At 39.4% G+C, this 22858-nt stretch overlaps 1 protein-coding gene across 2 annotated transcripts in view; it reads right to left on the reverse strand.

Moving 5' to 3' along the window:
- Positions 1-4721: 4721 nt before the first annotated feature.
- The window catches only part of LOC126485162 (protein argonaute-2), a gene marked incomplete in the record, with an annotated part of 212790 nt that continues 194653 nt past the window's right edge, over positions 4722-22858 (reverse strand). For both annotated transcript variants that reach the window (XM_050108838.1, XM_050108847.1), the window contains 2 exon segments: positions 4722-8827; positions 19475-19674. In XM_050108838.1, the coding sequence (XP_049964795.1) occupies positions 8719-8827; positions 19475-19674 (309 nt within the window).

Below are 22858 nucleotides of genomic sequence, written 5' to 3' on the forward strand. Positions count from 1 at the left end.
AGACAGATGAGACATTTTACAACACTCAGTTAAGAATACAACACTAACAGTGGGTAATTCAATCGCAAGGAGCTAATGACAATAAGAAGGAAATACAGTTACAGAACAATTTGTCAAACAGACCACAATTAATGATTTCTTTGATAAAGGTACTTGAGGGAGAATATACAACTGTATCTGCATCAAAAATTACTGAATTATTGTTATTATTATTGGGTGCATGAAATAATCATGGCAGTAGTAATGACACTAGATGTGATGCAATGATTCATAGAATAAATAAAACTGAAATTCTGCTGTAACTTACTACAGAAGAAATTATTATTAACATTTCTGTTTAGTTCCTCGACATCTCGCATCTAAAAGGTAAGTAGTGAGCAACTTGTGTTCTGATTTCTTAAACATTGGCAGCATTATTCACTATAAAAAGAAACTGGACTGTATTACTGCATAATATGGTTACAACTACTGTCACAAGTCTTGCAGATTAAACTCTTTCTAGTGTCAGCAATTTGTATACTTAAGTGTGGGTGAAATAATATCTTGAGTTAACACACAATACCAGTAATTACTCACACATAATGCAATATGAAGGAGCTTTTGTTGTTTACCAATGAAATACTGACAATTAGATAAATATTACTATAAATAATTGGTAGACATTAAATGGGAAGTTTTTCCACACTAACAACAAAATCTGATGTCCTCATCTGAAGATCATCCCTCCACTGTAATACCATGAGCATATTATATTGGTTTTGTCGCTTCAGAACAACATTTATGACATACATGTATTTAACAGCACAAAAATTTCTGGGGGGGGGGGGGGGGGGGGGGGGGGGTAGGGGAGCGTGATAACACAACATGGAACTGGTTCTCTTGACCGTGATATAACATTAACCTGTCACACTGCGCCTTGACATCATGTTAGTGTAACTGAAAGTTGTAAATGGATAAGTGTTGGAGCGAGCTATAATTGAAGTGAGGAAAGCAGATCCAAAGACAGTCAGATGTGAGATTCATTATGTGGATGTCAGAACTGCTAGCAGTCTGTCAAAATTTACACGAAAGTTCAAAGTGGAAATGGGGCACGGTTCAAAATACCTCCTCCGTTCTTTTTAATGCAACTTTATAGATGAGAACCTGCAAGTTATAACACTGCATCCCCAAACGTGTAAAGTAAATATTCATTTGGCTATTTCTCACTCTAACTTCATTCACATAACTAGTTAACTGTTGCGGGATATGGAAATTCTTTTCCAAGCATGAACAGAATGTACTGTCATTCTCATACTATCAGTAAATAAGAAAACTGAGCAGGTTCTTCACTGCATAAAATCACCAGCCTCTCATATAAGCCACGAGTCTACAGAGGCTTCACTAGTGGCCAAAGAGCTATGGCAATTGTCTCGGATATGAATAAAATTAATATTTAGGGCATTCTGAGGGGGAATAACATAACAAAGATCATTGTCAAACCATAAAACTTCGCTGGCTATGATCGTATCAACTGTGCCCTCTAAGCACATTTCTTGGCTAACTCAAAGTGGAATTCAACATGGACTGCCCTTCTAACCTTCACAGTAGATCTCCTGCATAATTTGCTGTGCTAAGATTAGGTGCAGTTTTGAGTGTCAAAACTGAGTACTGCTTGTTATAAAATTCCATTACAAACAAATGCAAAATTTTCATTCTGGAAATATTACAAGAGCGCACAAATTATGAAACTGAGTGAGAAAACAATGGTAAATATGCTGATATAGAAGAGAGATTTTAAAAATTAATGCTTAAATGCAGCATTAATAGCCTAAAGTCAACTTATCTCAGTGTGTGACTGAAGTATCCAGTGGAATTTAAGATGGTGCAACTTTGGATGGTTGGTTGATTTGGCAGAGGGGACCAAACAGCAAGGCCATCGGTCCCATCAGATTAGGAAAGAATGGGGAAGGAAATCGGCTGTGCCTTTTCAAAACAAAATTTCTATCTAATACCACAGATTTCATTAGAATTTAAAATGTGCTATTAATAAGTACATTTTGGGAGGGGAGGGGGGTGAGGAAGCATACATTCACTGATTATACTAGCTATAAAATTACATCATTAAACTTTTTTTTAATGTGTCACTGCTGCAAGAGAAAGGATTTTTGAAGTATTGGGGCCACTCACTTAAGAAAAATTAGTCACAACAAATATTCCAGTTAGAACGTAATAGTTTCTACCAGGTTTTAAAATAAATAACTTGATATGATACATTTGAGTTTCACAACCAGTAATTAGTGTGATTTACGCCTAGCTTTGTGACTGACAAAGGCAACTCTTACTTGAAATCTTTTACCTGAATTGCTACGAAAATAGAAAGATAACTTACACCACTCTGTCATTCTGTATTAATACCACAGGGTAATCAGCTTCAAACAACATAAGTTACTAGTATAATCCCACACATATTAACAAATTTACAACCTCGATTTGTCCATACAGTATAATAGGCAATGTGCTATCTTGCAACAGAGAAGATGAGCTTAATCTGGATCAAATCTATTGGTCTGGTATACCAGCCACTATGGGTGTAGTTTCCTATTCTTTAGACAAACACCAGCCTAGTTGACAATCTAATCTCAAAAACACATAATGTTAAAACACAATTTACATGATTCATATAAAGATGAGAAATTTGAACTCTTAGGGCAACAGATTTAATTGAAAAGACTGAGGCACAGCCACAGAAAGAAACAGAGATGGCCGAATATGGAGTGATGATTATACACCATTAACGCACTCTGTCACTGGCGAGACAAAAGACTGAAGGAGAAGATCACAGGTTATATTACAACTTTATATAATATTCCCAAAATACTAATCACGCTCTTCAATAAGACAAGTGGTGTTTTTATTTACAACAGGGGAAAAAAGAAAAACCTTGATAAAAGGCAAAATTAGAATCGTGGTAAATCTGCATAAAGAGAACAGACAGACAAAGCAGAAAAAACATTAAACCTGGTTTCAACACCAACAATTTTTTGAAAATAAAATTTTGTTTTGTTTTAGCATTATGCAAAAAATTTACAAAATAAGTATTTCTCTTTGTGGTTTTAGTGTAAATGACACAGTCACCACAAGTAAAGATACACACATTAACAACTGCTTGTTTTTCTCGACATCCCCTATTAAGGAGAACAATTTGGTTATTTGAAAACCTCCTTGAAATATTTCTGTGGATGAAATACAAATGCAGATCATGTTACTTTTGTGTAAAGTATTTGAAGACCATACTTAATTATTAGTTAAGAGGCCATTTAAGGAAATCATTTCCACAATGTTCTTGTGAACAAGCAGTTCATTTTAAGAATGTACTTGCAATTTTGTAAAGTGGCAGTCAACACAGTTTTTCTTATATCTGGATTTGCTACTATGTGGAAATTAATATTCATAAGTGATAGTTAACTCAAAACATTGTGATAGTACTCAATTTATACAAAGATGAAGCAGCTGTTGAACGAAAAATTGTTTGAAATTACAGAATGTTGCTTTATGCACAGTCTGCGTGGAAGAGTATTTCCTGCACTTGTGATGTACTGGTTCATTAAAATAACCCTTTCTCTTAACCCTTAAATGTATAATAATAATAATAATAATAATAATAAAAGCAGCATCAAACCAGCAACATCTGCGGCTTGAGCACCAAACTTCTGGAGCACTAACTTAACAGTTAAACCAAATGAATGACAACATGTGACTTTACGATACAAAACTAGAGGCCACAAAAGAATACTTCAACTAGTATATTCCAAAAATTCCAAAAGACCTATACCTATAATACAATACCTAGTATGGAAATGAATTTTTTTAAATGCATTGTAACTGGAATACTGTGCTTGATTCAAATGGAAATACTATTACAAATAAGCTTCATTGAACTCAATGAGTATATTTGTTTGATTTTTTATTCTTCTCATATTATGACAACACAACGGGCAATGCTGTGAACAAGTGAGGTCTGAGATCTGTGACTTCAGGGAACATATTGTTTGAAATGAACATTTAAATACAAGAGAGACCAGAAAAATGGGTCTTACAAACGAAGTGATTTTGCACATATTAATTATTATGAAATATATAAGGACATGTTTTGCTGTTTGTTAGTCTTTAGTGTTGGGATGGGACAGGACATTTCACCAAGTATCTCCTGTGGTGACATGCCATACACTGACAGCATCAGGTTTGACATGGCAGAGAAAACTTCAGTGTGGCTCTACTTTTAGCTTGGATTCCTGCAGCATACTTTACCATAATTTAACAGAAAAAAAAGAGGACACATTCTTAAATTTTTAAAGTGTTTCCCTTCAATAAAATATGTTTGTCAATCTACAAAATCCTCTGCAATGATTCATGAATAAAGCTCTGGTATGTTTTACATGCAGAATATTTGAAGTGTGAATTTTTGTATCTGTTAGTATCTGCAGAATGTACTCATTAACATCACACGCTTTTCATACCAATGAAATTTCTTTTAAAATCTTTAAGAATTATTGCGGCAAGTTTAGCTGACAGTGAAACTAATAGTTCTGTTACGACTGGTTACTCTGTAGATACAAGAAATAATATGTTATACAACATTGATAGTAATTAGATTCTTTTTAGTTCCATAATTTTGTAAACATAGGAGTAGAACCCAATTGTAACTTATTTTTATATTATTTAAAAGATCTGAAGATGGACAACACTAACCAAAACCAATTACTTTGAAACAATACAAACAGCATTTGACATACAGAAAATAACTATTTTCAACAAATAATGAATCCTCCCTGTCAATAAATACACCCAGTTTTGAAGAACATACTAATAATTAAGATACACAAAATTCAAAACCTATAACAAAAATTTAAATGTTGAACATTACACAAGCTGAGCATTCTCAAACAAAAGATGAAAATACAATCAATCCAATCTATAATGGTTGGCGCAATCGGTCCCATTTATTTACACAAGCGGGGAAAAAAATAAAGACTGCTAGAAAAATGGCATCAAGCAGATTATAGAAACCAGGAGAAACACGAAATAAAACTAAATAAGAAGTCACAAAAGTAAATAAAATTAACTATGAGTGGGAATGGTGATTAGGACTAATTATACCATATGATGAATGAAAAAATAGTATTGGAAAAAAAGAATGAAAAGAGAAAAAACATGGGTAAAAAAAAATTCCAAATATCCAAAAACAAAGTTGGTGCCCATATACATCTGAAGACTGATTCACATAAGCTACTACATCAGTGTTATGTTAGAAATTATTCTGTTAAAGTAAGCTTTCTTAGAACTTTTGTACAGTCAATATTAGTGTTAGACAATAACCTATCTTGGAACATAATTATACTATGTAAAATCTGACACCCTATGTTGACATAAGAATTGGAAACCACTGGACTGCATAATTAATGTATAGGACTTGACAGATGTGAGCTCACACTCTCACACAATTACATTTACTTTGTTCGTATTAGCTACATAATGGTAGAGAATCAGCACTTGTCAGATGATATAAGACCTTATTTGCAGCCATACTTGCTAATTTTGCACCTCCATTTGGCTGCCAATACTGCTCATTAGCCTACAGCTTTCCCATGAAATACTCTTCCTTGCTACAGATAAAACTATCTTCTCAGCACGACTACAAACACTTAGATCCCTGGCGTAGAAAAACATTTCCATCTCACAATTTGGTTTTATTAATTACTTGCTTTTTTTTAAATTTTTTTAAATAAAAAACCTGTGCGTACGTGCATGCGCACGCGCCCACTACCACACACACACACACACACACACACACACACACACACACACACACACACAAAATAATTATACATGGGTCAAACAGGGAGCCAATTACAAGCAAATGAATTGTAAGGGGGAAAAAAAACACCTGTGCTTTTTGGCTTCCACTGGGATAAGGAATTTTTTCAACTTTCCTCTTGTCCCTTTAATGCTTTCTTAACATTACTATATAATTTTTTTAAAAAATCAGGTATGTACAGAAAATATTCACCATGAATAGCAATATCCTGTATCAATAAAGGGTGTAAATGAAACTGAAAAAATGGGAAACTATCAAAATCTTTATATCAAACTTAAACTCCTTATCGTAGTGAGTAACACTAAACAACAAATAGCATTGAATAATATAGTCTTTACTTTCAAAAGCACTGATACTCTCAAAATGTATTTGAACCTCAAATAATAAGGGTTATCAAACAAACAACACATCAAACAAAAACTAAATGTATCATTATTCTAGCCAACAAGTTAACTCAGTGCATAAATGTTGTGGGTAATGTTGCATAATTTTTCAATAGCAACTTTCCTCCAATGACAGGACACGCATAGAATTAACAATTTCTAACAAATAACGGTAGGTAAATAGGTATGTTTTCATTTTATAAAATGAAAAGAAAGCAATGAAAAATGAAAAGTGTATTCAGAAGTTTTTGGGCGGAAATGGACATGGATTTTTCCTATTTCTTACGATTTCTTTCATTACTAATGAGGACCAAGGTGCAACAGCTAACAATCTGTAATTATCTTATTTGCTGTTTGTTATACATCAACCACTCAAGCTCAGTTCTTAACTGACCTAATAATCAAGCTCATTTCATCAATGGAAACAATATTAGTTTGCATAATCTGCTTTCCCATTTAAAATTAAATGGGATTTTTATGGAGAATACTGGGGGATGGAACACATTAAACAGCACAAAAATGCACACAAAAGTAATAATCAGAAATTGCCACCTAGTCATGGATTTGTCATTTTATGGTCTTGAGACATCTGCTCTTTTGTGACATCTTTATGCTTCCCAGTCCACTGATCAAATAATACTACAATACCTCCATAATATATGAATGGTGATGTCTTGCTTATATTAGCGCATACACACTGCTATTAATAACAAGAAGTCGTAAAGTATAAAATAAAATACATGCAGAGAGAATGGCACATAAATGTCATAGATACAATAGAGTTACTAACAGAAAATACTGAAACAGAAATTGACTATGATATCAAAAACTAATATTACACAAATACAATTTCTGCACTCATTACTGATGAAGAAATCGTGCTATGGTATTGTGACAAATGAGGAAATGATAGGTCACAATTCAGTTTTCATGCCAGGACCATACAGTGGCTATGATAAGCAATGCACTTATCTCTGCTTATAGTCAAATTACAAACTATTACTAAGTTTATCCAATAATGTAGAGGGGAAAAATGTCTGGTATCATTTTCAACATCTGTGTAGTAAAATAAACATATGATTGAATTTCAAGTAAGTACAATGATTGACAAACATAGTCATATTGATCTATTACTGTGACTGGTATCTTCAGCGAAACATTTCCAAGTAATTTCAATTAAGCACTCAGATCTACAGAAACATATACATAAATGAATTTATGACTAGACAGTTTGCAATCATCTACAGAGTTACCAAGTATTAAAATTTTAAAATTTGAGAAACAGGTTTGAGCAAAACAGTATGTTTATAGACTTTTATAGAGTTTTTTTTCCTTGCCTCTCTGTTTTGCAGAAAGGTTAGAAATATTCTAGGTTCTTCAAATTAAGATCACAATATTCCCAAAGCAAATAGTGCTTTACAAGGGACAACAATGATACTAAAATATTTACAGTTTGCTACTCTGAACAGAGTACTATGAAAACAATTTGTGGAATTTCATCTGTACAATTAGTTAGCAATGACTCAAATCTCAACAAGAAGAAATCCAAAAACTTTACATAATTTAACAAACAGAAAGATTAATTATTCCCAGTTCATGATGTCCCTTTGCAAGGTTTGAGTGCCAAAAGTGCAGAAAGATTATACATTGTGCAACCTTAAACAGATTTGGTGACACAATTATTGTACAAATAAACTGCTATCAAACAAATAATGCAACTGAAATTATACTAACTACATATTCTTTCCTGTCCCACCCAACCACATGCATGAAAACACACACACACACACACACACACACACACACACACACACACACACACGAGAGAAAGAGAGAGAGAGAGAGAGAGAGAGAGAGAGAATATCTGTACACACAATATGATAACTAACATAACACAGAAAAGGTTCTAAAAGATCTCGGCACATGATACATGTTACATTTTTTCATCACAATATATGTCTTCGCTTCAAGCATCACACAGTGCTCAATGCTTACACTCATAAATTTACATAAATAAAATGGAAACCTTAGCATCTCCTTTAAAATCTTCTGGTACATGTTATATCAAATTAACACATCAACATATCCACATTTTAAAAATTGGATCACAACATGATAAATGCATTTACCATTTACCCGGCATGTCACCTATTGTCTGGAGTCTTTTTGTGACGGACGTGATTGAAAATACACACACATAAAAAACATACAACATATGCACACACAGGCACACAAATACTTGAACAATCTCTCTTCTCCATATAGCTGCTCATTTCCATGAGTAATTAACTATTTCCTCATTAATTCTGAAGAAAATTGGTGTTTCAATTACTTTTTTCAGTTCAACAAATCCTCCACAGCTTCACAAGGAATGTTGCCTGAGTGAAGCACATGTCATCACAGTCAAACGGAGACTATTTGAAGTCTCTTCGTAAGACATTTAAAATAAATGATTCTCAATTAATAGTTCTACTACACTCATTACGCAAAGTACATCACTTTCTTAGTGTCAGCATGCACTGTTATTGCACGTGCCATAGCTCCAGGAGTGCGGTCTTCACTGCAACCTGACTGATGTGAGCCTTCTCCACTGGAGAAAAGGGAAAGAAAACAGTGTGAACATTAGACACGAATTATGGATTTGTCAAGGCATATATATTTAATTCTATTACCCCAAAAGAAATGAAATGCTGTTTTACATGATCACCATCAGTAGAAAAATCAAGTACAGAATTTGACAAAATTACCAAGAATTAAGTCCTTCCTGGATAATAAAAAATTATTTCGAAATATCAATGCTGGATACAGGTACGCAGTTTGTTGTGAATCTTAGCTTACCCCTTGTTTTTTTAAATTTTTTAAATAGATATACTTACTACATTACTTATTTACTTGTTGGTGCTATAGTCCTTGTAGAATCTTAGCTTCCTTTGTCATCTGCCTACATTATTTTCTGTCCAATCACTTTTCTTCTCCAATTCCCGACTCCCATTCATCCGAGATTCTTCTCTATATCTTCGACCCACCTTTTTCTGCGGCTTCCTTTTCTCCTCCCCACTTTCAAGCTTTCCTAAAAACATATCCTTAACACTTCAAGTTTTTGGCATTATCTGTACACATTCAGCCCGTATTACTGTTCCTTGTTTGATATTCACAGCAATATTCATCTGTCCAAGAAGTGCTTGTGGTTCTGCATTTGTCTTTATTCTCCAGTTTCTCTCCTCTCTCACTGCCCAAAAAACCTTTCTCAAAATCTTTTTTTTACCATCTCAATAGCCAGCATTCCTCCGTTCTGGTCTTCAAGCAGTCTTCCAACCCATTTATTACCATACGTCTTGTAATAGTAAAATATATTTGGATTTTTGTATCCCAACTAACATTTCTGGATTTGAATATATTCTGCAAGGAATAACAATACACTTGCTATCTTTTCTTGAATTTCTGCTGCTGCTCTATTATCGAGCCTAGGTATTTTGCTTTTCCAGTCTCCTCCCTCCCCCCCTTTTTATTGATGTCTCTCTTCTCTATCCCCACAAGGACTCCCATTGTCATATCAGAACCAGGAGGGGGTGTCTTCTTTATAGGTGAAGGGAAGCTGACCAGCCTAGTGGGGTAAGCCCCAAGAGCAAATCCTGGTCCTTCATGTTGGGGTTGGGTCAACAACTCCACCTTGTAAAATCGAATCTTTGTGGACACCACTCATCAGCCTCTGGAGTACACGGATTACAAGACAATGGCAGAGCAAAGAAAGAAGAAAATGGGTATCATGATACCCACCGGGAATGTGAGGATCTGGCAATTTGCGAGAAATCAGAGAGGAAATGGGTAAGTACAGAGTGAAAATACAGTACCTGCACTACAAGAAATAAAATGGAAACATTTTTTCCAGGGAACACATACTGATACACAGTTGAAGGGGTACGGGTCATTATGGTAGTGGTTTTCTTATAAATAGCTCAATAAAGGTAAAATAACACAATGGAAAGTCCAGGATGGAATAATGAGATTATGAAAAGGATAGATTGCCACTCACAATATAATGGAGATGTTGAGTAGCAGAAAGGCATAACAAAAAGACTGCTCAACAAGGTCTTGGGGTACAAAGAAGGAGCCTCCTAGAAGATTGTGAGTCCAAAGACTGAAGACAGACACAATCGGGCATACCCTGGAAATGGTGAAAGATTTCACCGGCTAATCCTTCTAACACCAGATCAAGTTAAAGTCCAAAACCAAATTAACATCAAGATGCAACGGCCTTTATAAAGACCAGCCCTTGTGACGATCTCGATAAATATTGAGGGATTCTCTAGTCATAAGAGTGTTTTATTAGCAGACATGTGCTATAAGCATAAATGTGATGTATTGTTGGTGCAGGAAACACACCAGGGAGCCACCAGCCACAGACCTAAAATAGCAGGAATGGATTTGGCCATTGAAAGACCTCACAACAAGTATGGGAGTGCGATTTTCATCAGACCCGGGCTCAACGTAACATCAGCTGCAATGACAGAAGTAAATAACATTGAACTACTTACTATTCACGCCCAGAAGTTCTCTGTGACGTCTGTGTACAAACCACCAGACGTGGACTTCGTTTTCCATGAACCAAACAATTTTACATATGACCATATTAGTTTTGTCATGGGCGATTTCAATTGCTATGGTGAAGCATGGGGATATACTGAGACTGATGAGAATGGTGTACAGCTTGAATCCTGGGCTGACACTAATGACCTACAACTCATTCATGACCCAAAACAGCCAGCATCGTTCAACAGCAGAAGATGGAGAAGGGGATATAATCCTGACAACATCTTTGTGAGTGCAGCACAGTGCATGAAGCTTGTTGAAGAACCTATCCGAAGTACACAACACAGACCCGTCATTTGTGTTGTGAATGCCATGGTTAAACCAGAGGAGGTGCCTTTCCGAAGACAGTTTAATTTCAAAAAGGCAGACTGGCAGAAATTTAAAGAGCAATTGGATGAAGAGATTGAGAAAATCCCTCCTCGACCAGATGAGTGTGGTAGATTTATCGACCTTGTGAAAGAGATCTCAAGGAAAAACATCCCAAGGGGTTGCCATACCGAGTACATCCAGGGTCTGACTGGCAGCAGCAAGGTCTTACTTGACAGGTACCAAAAGCTGTTCACTCAGCACCCCTTCAGCAAAGATATGATGGAGGCTGGGGAGGAACTAATGCAGGCTATTGCTGAGGATAAGAGATCACGGTGGTGAAAACTAGTCGAGAATCTTGACATGAAACAAAACAGCAGACGTGCTTGGAAATAACTGAAAAACTTAAGTGGGGACCCAACTGACCACCAGCAGAAGAACAACGGGGTAACAGCAAATCAGATTGCTAGCCAACTTCTGAAGAATGGGAACACCAAAGGGAAAAGAGAAAGGGAAAGAGTTATACCCCAAGAACAAAAAGATTACGGACTCCTCAATGCTTCATTCACAGCAACTGAACTGGAAGACGCCATTCAGAGTATGAAACTGAATAAGGCCGCTGGAACTGATGACCTTAGAACAGAGCAGATAAAACAGTTTGGGCCCAAAGCTCGAAACTGGTTACTACAAATGATGAACACCTGTATTAAAGAGCTGAATATTCCAAAACTATGGCGGCAGGCGAGAGTGGTGGCTTTACTAAAACCTGGCAAGGAGATGAAGGACCCCAAAAGTTACAGACCAGTGTCACTTCTATGCCATCTCTATAAGATACTGGAGCGGATGATTCTCAACCAGGTGGAAGAAACTATAGATGGAAAGCTCATAAAGGAACAAGCCGGTTTCAGACCAGGAAGATCTTGTTTTGGGCAAATATTTAATCTGACGCAACATATAGAAGATGGCTTTGAAAAAAAATTAATAACTGGAGCAGCTTTCATAGATCTTACTGCTACATACGACACGGTCCAGGGGTCCAATTTTGATGCAACATCTAGAAATCTCTCTAGAGCGCTTGAAAAACTGGCTCAATACTACGACGCCAATCACCTCAAGCCAAACCCTGACAAAACCAAAGTATGTGCTTTCCATCTGCGCAATAGAGATGCTGGAGTTGAGCTCGATGTTACATGGCAAGGTAAGAAGCTAAAGCACTGTCCAACACCTAAATACCTTGGGGTTGTACTTGACAGAACGCTTTCCTTCAAGCAGCATTGCCAAAACACCAAGGCTAAAGTCTGTTCCAGGAATAACATCATCCTCAGGCTGACAAACTATGAATGGGGAGTTCAACCATCAGTACTGAGAACATAAGCACTTGCTCTGTGTGTTTCTGCAGCAGACTATGCAGCGCTAGTATGGGAAGCATCTGCACATGCTAAACAGGTTGATGTAAGTGTAAATGAGACAATGCGAATTGTTACAGGCTGTCTCAGATCCACACCAACGGGTAATTTGTACCTACTTGCTGGAATTGCCCCATCCAAGATCAGAAGGCAGGTGGCAGCAGACACTGAGAGAACAAAGAAAGAAACAGATTCTTGACACCCACTGAATGGGCACGTCACTCAGGCTCGGAGGCTTAAGTCTAGAAATAGCTTTATTGCAAGAACCAAGATCCTTGACGGTTCACAGGAAGGTAATAGAGTCCGTAAATGGGAGAATGAACAAACCACACTGCAGATAATACCAAAAGAGCAAATGGCACCTGGAAACAAACTTCCTTACACAGTGTGGAGAACACTAAATAGGCTGCAGGCTGGTGTACCCAGATGCAAAACTAATCTGTGCAAGTGGGGACTGCTGACTAATGATGACGACGTTCTTTGCGGATGCAGAGAGGTACAAGATGAGGCAGTTTTAGTGACCTGCTACAAGCCAACGACAAAGCAGTAGCGGTGGCTAATTGTTGGAAAAATAAAATTTGATCTGGACACGGAAAAGTAAAGTAACAAGGTCTTGCTCTGATATGGACTCCCCCCCCCCCCCCCCCACACACACACACAAAGATCACTGTTTCTGGCTGCCAAGGCCAGACTTTGTGGTCAGAGACAGTGTCCGAATGTGCGAGGTGTGTGTGTGTGTGTGTGTGTGTGTGTGTGTGTGTGTGTCTTTCGAAAGACGGCCTTTTGACCAAAAACGTACTTGTTTAGTACTCTTTCTGCTGTGCCTGCCTGTGCCTCAACATCTCCCCTATATGATGAATAGCAATCTATCCTCCTTATCATATTGTCAATGAAGGCAAATTAACAAGTTTCATAGCACTTAATGACAGGCTGTGTTTCCTGTGAACTGGGGCAAAATTTTTCTATGTTACGATGATGTGTGCCTATGCCCCTACATAAGAATCAAATGAAGAGTAAAAGGATGCATTTTACACCAAACTGGAGGAGGAAATCCCCATGATGCAACAATGATCCTTGGAGATCTGAATGCAAAATTGGGGAAAGAAGAAGTGTATAGAAATATAATGGGAAAAAAAGCCCGCATGAAGTCAGTAATGGTTATGGACTAAGGCTGATAGATTTTGCCAATGGTAAGGAAATGATAAAAAGCACATGGCATCCAAGGAAAGATATTAAGAGGTGCACAGGTGCATCACCAGATGGAGTTACAGGAAAGCAGGTAGACCAATGGCACACATCAGACATTATGGATGTCAGCAGCTGTAGAGGGGCGGATGAAGACACACATCATTATTTCGTGTAGATCAAGCAACTTAGGAAAAGACAGATTGCTACTTGCCGTAAAGAAGACACATGAAGTTGCAAACAGGCAAAATCAAAAGATACTACATATAGCGTTCGGCCCCAGCCTTCATCAGTAACACACACACACACACACACACACACACACACACACACACACACACACACACCATTCACAAGCAAGCATAACTCATGCACACACAACCGCCAACTCCAGCACCTCGAGCTGGAATGCAACATCATGTGGGATGCAAGCAGCAATCTGGATTGGGTGGGAAAGGGGAAAGGGAAGGTATAGTAGTGTACAGGTGAGGAGAAAGACTAACACTGTTTGGTGTAGCGTGCAGGGATTGGACAGTCAACATGTGCAGCATCAGGAGGTTGTGGGGCAGAGAAGTGGGGAAAAAGGAGCAAACAAGGAAAGGAGTGGGGAAAGTTGGGTGGATGTGTTGGCAGAGGGCTGAAAAAAAAAAGAAAAAAAAAAAAAACAGGGTGGAGATGGAATGGGGATGAGATGATAGGACAGAGGGGGTGGAAACTGTTGGGTACAGGGTGTGGGACAGTACGTTACCACAGGCTGAGGCTGGGATAATTATGGGAGCGGAGAATATGTTGTAAGGATAACTCCAATATGTGCAGTTCAGAGAAGGTGGTGGTGGAATGAAAGATCAAGATGGTTTGGGTGGTAAAGCAGCCACTGAGAGTAAGGGTGTTACGTTCAGCTGCATGCTGTGCCACAGGGTGGTCTACTTTGGTCTTGGCCACAGTATGGCAATGGCAGTTCATGCTGGTGGACAGCTAGTTGGTAGTCATACCACTATAGAAAGCTGTGCAATGATTGCAGCATAGCTGGTAGATGACATGGCTGCTTTCACAGGTGGCCTGGCCTCTGATGAGGTAGGATAAAAACCAGATTGGAATAGGAAGTGCTGGGTGGGTGGATTGGGCATGTTTTGCAACTGGGATATGATCCTTGTGGAAAGGGGTTGGGATTAGGAGTATCATATAGATAGACTAGGATGTTGTGGAGATTGGGTGGGCGATGGAATACACCGGAGAGTAAAGTGTCTCGGATACGATGTCACTCATTTCTGGGCATGATGACAGCTAATCGAAGCTCTGGTGAAGGATGTAGTTCAGTTGTTCCAGTCCAGGGAGGTACTGGGTGATGAAGAGGACAGTCCTTCGTGGCTGGTTCTTGGGGGTGGTGGGAGGATTGTGGGTGTGAGGGGAATATGTCACGAGAAACCTCATGGTAAACGAGGTCTAGGGGATAGTGCCTGTCTGTGAAGGTCTTGATGAGACCCTCAGCTTACTGAGCAAGGGAGTTTTTGCCAATGCAGATACAACGTCCCCGGATAGCCAGGCTATATGGGAGGGACTTTTTGGTGAGAAAGGGATGACAGCTGTCAAAACACAGGTACTACTGGTGGTTGGTGAGTTTACTGTGAACAGAGGTGTGGATAAAGCTATCAGAGAGGAGGCGGTGAACATCTAGGAAGGTGGCATGCAGGGTCGAGGAGGACCATGTGAAGCAGATGGGTGAGATGATGTTGAGGTTGTGAAGGAACGAAGATTGTACGTCTTGGCCCTGAGTACAGATGAAGAAGATATCATCAATGAATCTAAGCCAGACTAGGGGTTTGGTGTTTGGGGGGCTGGGAAGGCCGCCTCTAGCTGGCCCATAAACAGGGTGGCATATTAGGGTACCATGCGGGTGCCCATGGCTGTGCCGCGGGTTTGTTATATACCTTCCCTTCAAATGAGAAGTAGTTGTGGGTTACGATGAAGTTAGTAAGGTGTTTGAGGAAGGGGGTAGTGGGTTTGGAGTTTGAAGAACCTTGGGAAAGGTAGTGTTAAATAGTCGTAAGACCATGGGCATGAGGGATGTTAGTGTTTAGGAAGGTGGCGTCAACAGTGACGAGTAGTAGGGATCCAGGACATAAAAGGGTGGGGATGCTAGAGAGTTGGTGAAGGAAGTGGTTGGTGTCTATGACGTCAGAGGTTAGATTATGGGCAATTGGTTGGAGGTGTTGGTCAATGAGGGCCGAAATTCTTTCAGTGGAAGCACAACAGTCAGCCACAATTGGGTGTCCGGGATTGTTGGGTTTGTGGATTTTGGGCAGCATGTAGAAGGTGGGTGTGCGAAGTGTCATAGGGATGAGGAGGGAAGTGGATTCAGGGGAGACGTTCTGGAAACGGTCTAATGCTTTAAGCAGGGATTGGAGTTTGCACTGGACTTCCAAGATGGGATCACTCTGACAGAGTTTATATAAGGAGGAGTCAGATAATTGTCTGCTGGTAGGATGATTAGGTCAGGATTTGTTTTGAGGTTGTGTATGGCTGTTCTTTCTACTGAAATGTTGGTGTTCTGAGGAAGGGGCATGGGAAAGAATGGGGAGGCTAAGTTGGAGGTACTGAATTCCTGGAAAGTGGCTAGTGGATGGTTAAGTGGGAGGGAGGGAGGATCACAGTTGGATGGTGGTATGAATTGGAAGAGGCAGGGTTCAATGTTGGAATTAGGGTGGTTTTGGTTGGAGGAATTGGCGGCAAAGAAGTGCTTCCATTGCAGGGATCGGGAGGAGGACAGTAGGTCTTTGACAAGTCTAGCTTGGTTAAATTATGGTGTAGGGCTAAAGGTGAAGCCTTTGGATAGGACTGAAGCTTTTGAGGACTTGGACAGAACAGGTGTTGATGGTTGTGAGAGGAGCCAGATACGCGAAAAAATGCATAAAGATGTGTAAAAATATGCGAAAACACGCAGAAGCACACACAGGTACACAAAAATATGCACAGATATGTAAAAATATGCGCAAACATGTAAAAATAAGCAAAAACATGTGAAACATCTGGGGCATTTGATGCTGCGCCAACAAATCACACTATCATTAAGTCTGTGTTGCGTGCGAATGATCGTTGACACAGTGGCGGCATGGACATTAGGTCAAGTTAGTGTAGGTTGGATCGAGACAGAAGATAGGTATGGTAAGAAACAAAAAGAGTGAGGGGAACATGAAACACTATACATAAAGTCTCCAAATTAAAGAAAAGCAAGAAGAATACAAGAGTAAATTAGAAGAAACCATCTAGACAAGAAAGAGTACATAGAACAAAGGGAAGTGGAACAGCCATCAGTGTAGCTTCAGAAGAAGTACTGGGGAGAACAGAATACCAAAGAGCAGTGATATGGCTTGACAAGTATAGCTTACTGGTAATCCAAGAGAGACATGAAGTGAGACAAAGAATGCTGCAATGGAAAACAAGACTAGTGGACGAAGACTATATAGAGAAGAGGAAATGAGCAAATATTTTGTGTATAGTGAAGAAAAGGCTTTATGGAAGGAGGAAGATACAGCAGTTGGATGAAATGAGGCATAATAATGATATACAATAGTTCTATGAAAGATCTAGAAAAATGAAAATGTGATTCCAACAGAGAGCAGTCTTCTGTAAGGACAAAGATGGAAATCCAACTGGAGATAAAAGTAAAGCTTTGGGAAGATGACAGGGGTATTTTTTGAGTTAACTGATAGAAGGAGGAGAGGAAACAAGAGAGGAAAACTTCAATGAGGAACAGGAGGAACTGAACCTGAAATTGGAATTAAGATCAGAAGCAGAGGAGCAGGAAGTCAAACTGCCAGACTCGGGAGAAGTGAAAAAAGCAATTAAAAGCTTAAACAACAATAAAGCAGCAAGAGAAGACTGCACAGAGGCCAAATTGCTAACATTTGGGAGAAAGAAGGTGGAGATGGTTATTAATGAATTAATAAAGGAAATACAGATAATTGAGAAATGCCTAAGGAATACAGCATGAGAATAATCTGCCCATTACATAAGAAATGGCGAAATGGTAGAGTGCAGTAATTACACACGATTACTCTCTTAGACACAATATGTACAGTGTTTATTAAGATTTTAGATCCTAGGCTAGAATACCAACCACCTTCCCTACCCTCTGGCTCCTACCCTTGTAACCGCCCCCGGTGTAAAACCTGTCCCCTCCCACCACCGCCTACACCAGTCCTGTAACCCGGAAGGTGTACACGATCAAAGGCAGAGCCATGTGTGAAAGCACCCACGTGATTTAGCAACTAACCTGCTTACACTGTGAAGTTTTCAATGTGGGAATGACCAGCAACAAACTGTCCATTCGCATGAATGGACACAAGCAGACAGTGTTTGTTGGTAATGAGGATCACCCTGTGGCTAAACATGCCTTGGTGCACGGCCAGCACATCTTGGCACAGTGTTACACCGTCCGGGTTATCTGGATACTTCCCACTAACACCAACCTGTCAGAACTTTGGAGATGGGAACTTACCCTTCAGTATATCCTCTCTTCCCGTTACCCACCAGGCCTCAACCTCCGCTAATTTCAAGTTGCGGCCGCTCATACCTCACCTGTCATTCAACATCTTTGCCTCTGTACTTTCGCCTCGACTGACATCTCTGCCCAAACTCTTTGCCTTTACAATGTCTGCTTCTGTGTGTGTGTGTGTGTGTGTGTGTGTGTGTGTGTGTCTGCGCGCGCGTGCGCGAGAGTGTATACCTGTCCTTTTTTCCCCCTAAGGTAAGTCTTTCCGCTCCCAGGATTGGAATGACTCCTTACTCTCTCCCTTAAAACCCACATCCTTTCGTCTTTCCCTCTCCTTCCCTCTTTCCTGATGAAGCAACCGTTGGTTGCGAAAGCTTGAATTTTGTGTGTGTGTTTGTGTGTCTATCAACATGCCAGCACTTTCGTTTGGTAAGTTACATCATCTTTGTTTTTAGATATATTTTTCCCACGTGGAATGTTTCCCTCTATTATAATCACTACTTTTATCATCACAGCATGTTCATTTTTTTCCTTTCTGGTGTGTCAAGCAATTAAGCGCAGTCTCTGACAGCATGTTCATGCATCAAACTTTTATAAAATGTGAAAAGGGCATGGAAATGGTGCCAGTCTTGTGAAACGTAACTATATTAGTCTAGTTTACCACAAAAATTCTTCCTTGCTTTATCTATATTTAATCGAGAAGGGTGGGAGGAATCTTAAAGTAACATGACAGTACCTAACTATTTATAAAACTCACTTAACTGCCTAGTAACAAGAAATTCATGAATGGAAACAAAAATAAATAAAGATAACCACTTGCCCATAATAGAGAGTGGTGTGATACATACACACACAAATCAGCTACAGGTGAGCAGTTGCTGTTCCTCATCTCTGTTTACCATTTCTACTTACTACTCGTTAACAAAATATTAAGTTGAGCTAGTGATCACATGCAGGAGAATGATGCGTGAACATATATTTCCTTTAATATTCTCTAATATTTTAATAATGTTAGCACATTACACAAATACAACTGTCATGGAACTGAAGAGAACTGAATGTGAAATGAATACATTTTTATATTTTTAAACTGTTTACACACATTCAGTTGAGACCAAATATATAATAGCATAGAGGTGCTGTAACACAATGATATATAACTGCTGCTGCATACATTAGTTTTGTGAGTTTGCAACAGCAAAAATACATCATTGCAACTGCTAACATGCAGTTACACATATCCTTTCGTACACCGTACCTGTCATGTTCCTTCTCCACTAGATGGTAGCGAGCACGGAAGGCAACAAGATGGGCGTAGTACGCAGGAGCAGGTATAGAGACAGAACGAGTGCAGCGTACGTAAGTGTGGCACAACTGATAGGTCAAGCACTGCAATTCATCTGAATCGAAATGATTGTCATCCCAAAGAACATGATAATGACTTGGACGACTTGTGCCCTGTAAAAAAAAAAAAAAAAAATTACAATTGTCAAATGCTTAATAATAATAATAATAATAATAATAAAGCTTCCAATGACTGTTCCTCACCATAAGAATGTTTAGGTCAATAAAATCACTTGCATGTTATAATAATAATAATAATAATAATAATAATAATAATATGTAATTGTTTCTAAGACTCAAGGGCCTTCAGCATTGTTTTTATGACTCTTGTCACTGTAACAAAAATCTAGGGTTACACCATAGAGAATACTATTCCCTGCTATGCACATCTGAATAGTGAACAATTGCATTACGAGGTGGATTCAAGTTCTAAGGCCTCTGATTTTTTTTTCTAATTAACTACTCACCCGAAATCGATGAAACTGGCGTTACTTCTCGATGTAATCGCCCTGCAGACGTACACATTTTTCACAATGCTGACGCCATGATTCCATGGCAGCAGCGAAGGCTTCTTTAGGAGTCTGTTTTGACCACTGGAAAATCACTGAGGCAATAGCAGCACGGCTGGTGAATGTGCGGCCACGGAGAGTGTCTTTCATTGTTGGAAAAAACCAAAAGTCACTAGGAGCCAGGTCAGGTGAGTAGGGAGCATGAGGAATCACTTCAAAGTTGTTATCACGAAGAAACTGTTGTGTAACGTTAGCTTGATGTGCGGGTGCGTTGTCTTGGTGAAACAGCACACGCGCAGCCCTTCCCGGACGTTTTTGTTGCAGTGCAGGAAGGAATTTGTTCTTCACAACATTTTCGTAGGATGCACCTGTTACCGTACCACCTGGATGACACTTTTCGCATTTTCAGGTCGTCATGCAGGATTGTATGCACAGAACCCACAGAAATGCCAACTCTGGAGGCGATCTGTTCAACAGTCATTCGGCGATCCCTCAAAACAATTCTCTCCACTTTCTCGATCATGTCGTCACACCGGCTTGTGCGAGCCCGAGGTTGTTTCGGTTTGTTGTCTCACGATGTTCTGCCTTCATTAAACTGTCGCACCCACGAACGCACTTTCGACACATCCATAACTCCATCACCACGTCTCCTTCAACTGTCGATGAATTTCAATTGGTTTCACACCACGCAAATTCAGAAAACGAATGACTGCACGCTGTTCAAGTAAGGAAAATGTCGCCATTTTAAGTATTTAAAACAGTTCTCATTCTCGCCGCTGGCGGTAAAATTCCATCTGCCATACGGTGCTGCCATCTCTGGGAAGTATTGATAATGAACGCGGCCTCATTTAACAAGGCGCATGTTTCTATCTCTTTCCAGTCCGGAGATAAAAAATCGGAGGCCTTAGAACTTGAATGCACCTCGTAAGATGCTGAAACACAGTAATGAATCAAAAGATATTTATTATTTTATTTGACTGTGCATGGTATACTTCATGCTTTGAGAGATTATCTGCTACAATTAAATCTAGTGAGACACCCAGAAGACATGGTCGGATGTCAATGTAACTTCATAAATGTACCACACCACTGGCACATATGAAAACGATTAGAACCAAAATGCTCTGTGACAGGTAGAATGATCACCAGAGTGCATTAGTGTTGTTAGTGTTCTGTTGCCACCAAGCCTTTTAAGGTATATAAGAGGCGTGATCATCATCAAATGTTGACTGATCACCACGAAGGACATGGAGATGCCACGTACTCCTGTGAGGAGGAGATTAGTGTTTAATGTCCTGTCAATTAATGAGGCTATTAGGGATGGATCAGAAGCTCAGATTAGGGAAGGGTAGGGAAGGAAATCAGCCATGCCTTTGAAAGAAACCGTCCCAGCATTTGCCTGAAGAAATTTAGGGAAATCAAGGAAAACCTAAATCAGGATGGTTGATAGTGGGTTTGAATCATCATCCTCCAAATGTAAGTCCATTGTGCTAACCACTGTGCCACCTCACCCGGTCGTACTTGTTCAGGACATAACTTATCAGCACCTGACAAGTTTGGAGTTAACCATAACTGTGAGTTAAGGCCTGAAGATAGTGCACTGAAGCACCGAAACTAATAGCTATAAAATAAATATCATCATAACGAAGCCTGTAGGCATTCCATTTATTACATGATTTTGAAAGGAGTCTCATTGTGGATCTACATTTGGTCGGCTGGACCAGTCATGCAACACCCAGATTTGTGAGACATGCAGACACGACAAAAGCCCCATGTTGGACTACACGGGAAGTGAGGGAAGGCATACTCTTCATGAGGGTTCTGGTGAACAACATCTGGTCACCACAAGGGATGATCTCTGTATTATGAACAAAGCACATCATAACTCCTTCACATCTGCACCTATCACCCAAGAACAAGTAATGGACGCACTGCAACATTCTGTGTCATCCCACATCACTGGTCAGAGGCTAGCAGCAACCACACTAGGGGATTACCATTAACACCATGACACAAACATCTGCGCTTGGAATGGTAATGTGACTGGGAAGCATGGACTGCTGATGAATGGCACCCCACTATGTTCAATGGTTAACTGCAGTTATGCACTAATTAACTGCATTTCTGCACTACCCCTGATGCTCATCACCAGCAACTATGGCAACAACCTGGGGACAGATCTCTTTCTTCCACGGTTTTGGAGAGGGACAGTCTTTTTGCTCTTGGAGTCACTGTGTGTGGTGCCATTGGGTACGACTTCATGCCACAGCTAGCAGTAATTGAGGGAATTCTGAAGGCACAACAGTACATCACAAACACCTTGCATACATATGAGTTACCTCTCGAGCAACAGTAGTGGTGCCATTTTTCAACAGGACAATGCTTGTCTAATACAGCAAGTGTCTCTATGAACTGTGTGTCTAACAATGTACTCTCATGGCAAGCAAGATCCCCAGATCTGTCCCCAATACCTTATGTGTGCAACCAACTCCAATGTCAACTCCATCCCAGTGTCAGTACCCAGGAATATCGAGGATCAATTACAACGGTTGTGGGCCAGCTTGGCTCAGGGGAGGATACAACAATTGCATGACACCCATCTCAATCAAATCAGTGGATGCCAGACAGGGTGCAATGACATACTGGTAAGTGGACTACACTTCCAAGTTCTTTGTAAATATGACTTTTTTTGTGATCAGAGAAGCACTATATCAAATCATCACATTTCATTTCGTTTCCTCCTCCCTTTCTGGGTGCTTCACTTTTCTGTCAGGCAGTGTGATTCTATG

The sequence above is a fragment of the Schistocerca serialis genome, chromosome 1, assembly GCF_023864345.2.
Source record: "Schistocerca serialis cubense isolate TAMUIC-IGC-003099 chromosome 1, iqSchSeri2.2, whole genome shotgun sequence".
NCBI lineage: Eukaryota > Metazoa > Arthropoda > Insecta > Orthoptera > Acrididae > Schistocerca > Schistocerca serialis.